The sequence below is a fragment of the Scaptodrosophila lebanonensis genome, unplaced genomic scaffold (genome assembly GCF_003285725.1).
Source record: "Scaptodrosophila lebanonensis strain 11010-0011.00,11010-0021.00 unplaced genomic scaffold, SlebRS2 tig00000043-arrow-pilon, whole genome shotgun sequence".
In the NCBI taxonomy this organism is placed as follows: domain Eukaryota; kingdom Metazoa; phylum Arthropoda; class Insecta; order Diptera; family Drosophilidae; genus Scaptodrosophila; species Scaptodrosophila lebanonensis.
The window spans coordinates 6,846,865-6,851,219 of record NW_022060545.1 but is presented as its reverse complement, the minus strand read 5'-3'; the positions used below and the strand labels follow the sequence as shown (position 1 = coordinate 6,851,219).

At 40.5% G+C, this 4,355-nt stretch overlaps 1 protein-coding gene across 1 annotated transcript; it reads right to left on the bottom strand.

Moving 5' to 3' along the window:
- Positions 1-2,904: 2,904 nt before the first annotated feature.
- Positions 2,905-4,112, bottom strand: LOC115622135 (cuticle protein 7). The gene is made up of 3 exons (XM_030515993.1): positions 4,098-4,112; positions 3,789-3,923; positions 2,905-3,315 (listed from the first exon to the last, which is right to left on the bottom strand). The coding sequence occupies exons 1-3, from the start codon at positions 4,110-4,112 to the stop codon at positions 2,905-2,907; spliced, it is 561 nt and encodes a 186-aa protein (XP_030371853.1).
- Positions 4,113-4,355: the final 243 nt, after the last annotated feature.

Here is a 4,355-nt window from a genome sequence, read left to right as displayed (position 1 = left end):
ATACCCTTTGCAATGTTATACATATAAAATCATATTTTTATACTCTGTACATGAAATGTACAAGAGTATATTAGGTTTGCGCGAGCTGAAAAATGTAACAGGCAGAAGGAGGCGTGGCAGACCCCACAAAGTATATATATTCTTGATCAGCATGACAAGACGAGTCGATTTAGCCCTGTCTGTCTGTCTGTCCGACTGTCCGTCTGTCCGTCCGTATGATCACCTAGATCTCAGAGACTATAAGAGCTAGAGACACCAAATTTTGCACAAAGATGCCTTATGTGTGTACGCTATACGAGTTTGTTTTATTTTTTTGATTTTCCCCCCCACTTCCACCCTATGGGGGTTTTCCCGCTATTCCATTCGTATAATCGCCTATATCTCGGAGACTATAAGACCTAGGAACACCAAATTTTAGTCCAAGATGCCTTGTGTGAATACGCAGAAAATGTATATTTTAGAATTTCCCTCCCTTCCCCCTCTCCCCGCAAATGCGATTTTCTCTAACTCCCGTAATTCTTGGAATCGAACTAAAATTTAGCAAATACCCCCGGTTAGTTATTATGTGTTCGTATGCCAAGTTTCACTATGATAGACCGATTTAACAAGAAGTTATATCCATAAATATATTTGCTGTTGCAGCGCTGCTCAAGCGCTGCCCAAGCGCTGCCCGCGGCTGTTGTTGATGTTGCTGTTTAGTTGACTGCGAAAATGCTTACACAGACACAAATAGACGCGCATAAACATACATACACTCACATACCCTTTACTTGAGTTCGAATACCGAGAAAGGTAAAATCGATCAAATTTTTTTAAATTTTCTTATTTTTTTTTTTTCTATAATTATTGTAAACATATGTACAGAGTATTTCAAAGTCGGGACACCCGACTTTAGCTTTTTTAATTGTTTTAGATTGGGTTTGATTTAAGCACACTTAACTATAATTGACTGTACAGTTTTCTCTCGCAAAGGTGTATTTTCAAATCGAAACACTTATCCGATACATACTACAAATTCATGGTGTTTTCATATACAAGTATCTTAAGGAGAGAGAGCAGATAGAAAAGAAAAAAAAAAAAGACAAGGCCAGAACTTAATACATAGGCGTTTGTTCTTGTTAACGTTCGAGGATGTTGATAATATAATGATAATTATAAAGTACTACGATATGTTAACTTTTATCTTTTGTAACCAAACTAAGAAACAAGGTCGATTGCTAGGGTCGTGCACACTCGTTTTTTTACCGCCATAATCAAACTAAAAAATACAAAATTCTAACGAGCAGGAAAGTTATCTTTACTGTGTGTTATACAAAACCTAATTTTTCCATGGTCATGGGATATGACTATAACATTCTGAAATTCAATTTGCTTGTCTTTAAAATACAGCTATACTTTTAAATACAAAATCTATATTTAAATCAGTTTGAATGCACTTTGCTTAAATTAGTAGAACCTGCGAAGCCAATTAAGCAGACTCTTCAAGAATATTTGGATGTTACACCCATATGCACTTTTATATGTACATTTATATATTCACTTATGACGACGATTTTGTTGATGCTGCAAAATGTCTGAAAATTGTACATATTATATATTCTTGTTCACAATTTCTAATAACTGCAAGCAAGTAATGCGAAGAACGGGAATTTTCTGAATAAGACATTTTCCTTAGATATATATTTTGACGCTACTGGACAACATTCTATACAGTAAAAAATATACATTATAATTCTATATACGATTAGTTATGTGAGCCACACATAACCCCAATTAAAAAATATCGGCTAATATATGATCGCGCTGTTTCTAGTTCCACTATCTGGAAGTCGATTTTTTTTTTCCACACTTCAGCCTGTTCTGAAAACCTCATCTCATCATCACTTAAATAATATCTGCTTAATAGAATCTGCCATGGTTTGCTCGAATCTAGCCATACTAATAACTTTGCATGAATCATTAGCTATCAATGTCAATAGTTTGCATAATAAATATAAGATATACAAATGTTATTACACACTTTCATATTCAATTAATAGCGAGCATTTGCGACCATAAATAAACGTTAGATTAGTTTAGCTGGAAGCTTCTGAGCTAATTCGCACACAATGACGTGACGCAGCAATTAAATCGATAGCCAATGTCAGGAACTTAAATATGTACTCGTATATGCTCATGAATAGAATACGAGTACAGCTCTAGCACCTGATACTCCACTAATATATTCATTCACATAGTGGTGTTGTATGTGAAAGTAAAAGTTGCAAGTTGTTTGGGTTTTTGAATTCACTACATTTTTTATTTATAGCATTGTCGCAGTTGCAATTAACTTAAATAATACAGAAGTCATTATAGATATTACAATATTCTTCTGGTGTTATCGTTTTTCTGTATTCATTTGCTTGTCTTTACTTTTTGTTCCTCCTTCCTCTGCCATGACGATTTGATTATGATTATGATAATCTGTTTCGTGTCAACGCAAGTGTTGCAAGTGGGTGTGGCATTTTGATGGGCGGTCGTATGTACAAAAAAAATGATGTTTAAATACACAGAGAACTGCATGAATTAACGAGAGACAGGCGGTACGAGAGACAGGACAGAGAGAGAAAGAGTGAGAGGTGAGATGCTAGAGGTTATTTCGTTGTCATGCCAAGGGTGCGGCTGGGCTGTGGATGCACTAGGGTTAAGTATTTACAAAGATGACGAGACTGTCTCAATGGTGAGTGAGTATTGAGCAGGCCGGCCGCACTCCAAGGATGCGCTTGCTTCAGATCCAAGAGCTGGTGAGGTCGTCAACGTGTCGCGGATATACTTAATAAATATGAAGAGTGGGCGTGAGAGTGAGTGTATAGGCGTGGGAGTAAGCGTGAGTGGTGCATTGCTCCCTTGCGCTCCAACATCAACTTAGTAGTGGGCAACATGCGCATGGGCATTGTGGGTGGCATAGCCGTAGGCGGGCACAGCGGCGGCCTGATGCGCCAGAGAGGCATATGGCACGGCTGGGGCGGCAGCAACGTGGTGGGCAATGGACGGGCCATGCGCCAGGAGAGGGGCCGAGTGGGAAACGAGAGCGGGAGCAGCATGTGCCACCACAGCGGGGGCAGCATGATGAATGGTGGGGGCGGTCTTGTGGACGACGGCATTGAAACCATTGTGGTCATCGGCAGTGTACTCCACAGTGCGCACTGAACCATCGGGTTCCACCAGAGAGTAGGAGCCCTTGACAACATCACCATCGCGCACCTCATGCTGCGACTTCACATCGCCGGTGTGGGAGTCAGCAACACCATAGTTGTAGTGATACTTGGGATAGGCCTGCAAATAAACAAAAAGAACTTAGATTTAGAATTCACATATGCGATGCAAGTTTGTTGCCTAAGTCTTTCGTGCGCCATTAAGCCACTTGGCAAATATGTTAATGGCAAATTGCATTCATGGCCTATCGGCCAGTCAGCGTGAGAAAATCTCGCGCACGCCAAATGTCAACAATTACATAACTACTACTTGAAGTGTTGACTCACAAACAAGTCATCAACACCTCAGCTCATCGATTCACATCAGTCTAGCTGAATAGAAGTTCTTGAGCTAATGAGCGTGTCTACGGAGCTAGCTGCTCGCTTAATTGAGCATAACTTATGAGTATGCAATGGTAATTGCTAATTACAAGTAGTGCTTCACTGGGCCAGGATTTTCCTTGATGTTGTTTTTCATATAAGCTTTCTTGGAGTCCATATTCATTTGGACTACATTCCACACTCCAAATTTGTCTTCTATTAAAATATACTCACATAATAGTCCAGACCCTCGTCATGACCTCCATGTCCATGTCCAGCATAGAGTGCTGGCGCGCCAGCATACAGACCGGGACCGCCGTGCAAAACGCCAGCGGAGGCAACGCCCAGGACAGCCAAGCAGACAAAGGACTGCGCGTAAAAACAAAACAAACAATATTTAGATCACAATGTAATTGAATTGATGCGAATATGTTGGTGGGACTCAAGGCACAAGCACAGGATATTTGCTTTTCTTGAGCACTCAAGTATTTTCTTGTATTTATATTGGACACTGTACGAGTAAATCCTTCTTGCGACACTCACTTTGAAGAAAGCCATTGCAACGATATTGATTTAGTCTTTTTGTTTCGCGTGTGTGTGCGGCACGTTGAGCTGAAGACAACTGATAACTAGAACCAAGAAGGAAGCCGCTTTTATATACAAGCCACCGCCCGATCGTCGGCTGCAGCGGCAACAGCCGAGCACCGAACTTCGAACGGCGAGCAGCAATTTCTGTGGCGAGCCGAAAGCCTCAAAATGAATGTTGTTGGCCAGCAACAAAACCAACAACACCAACAACAA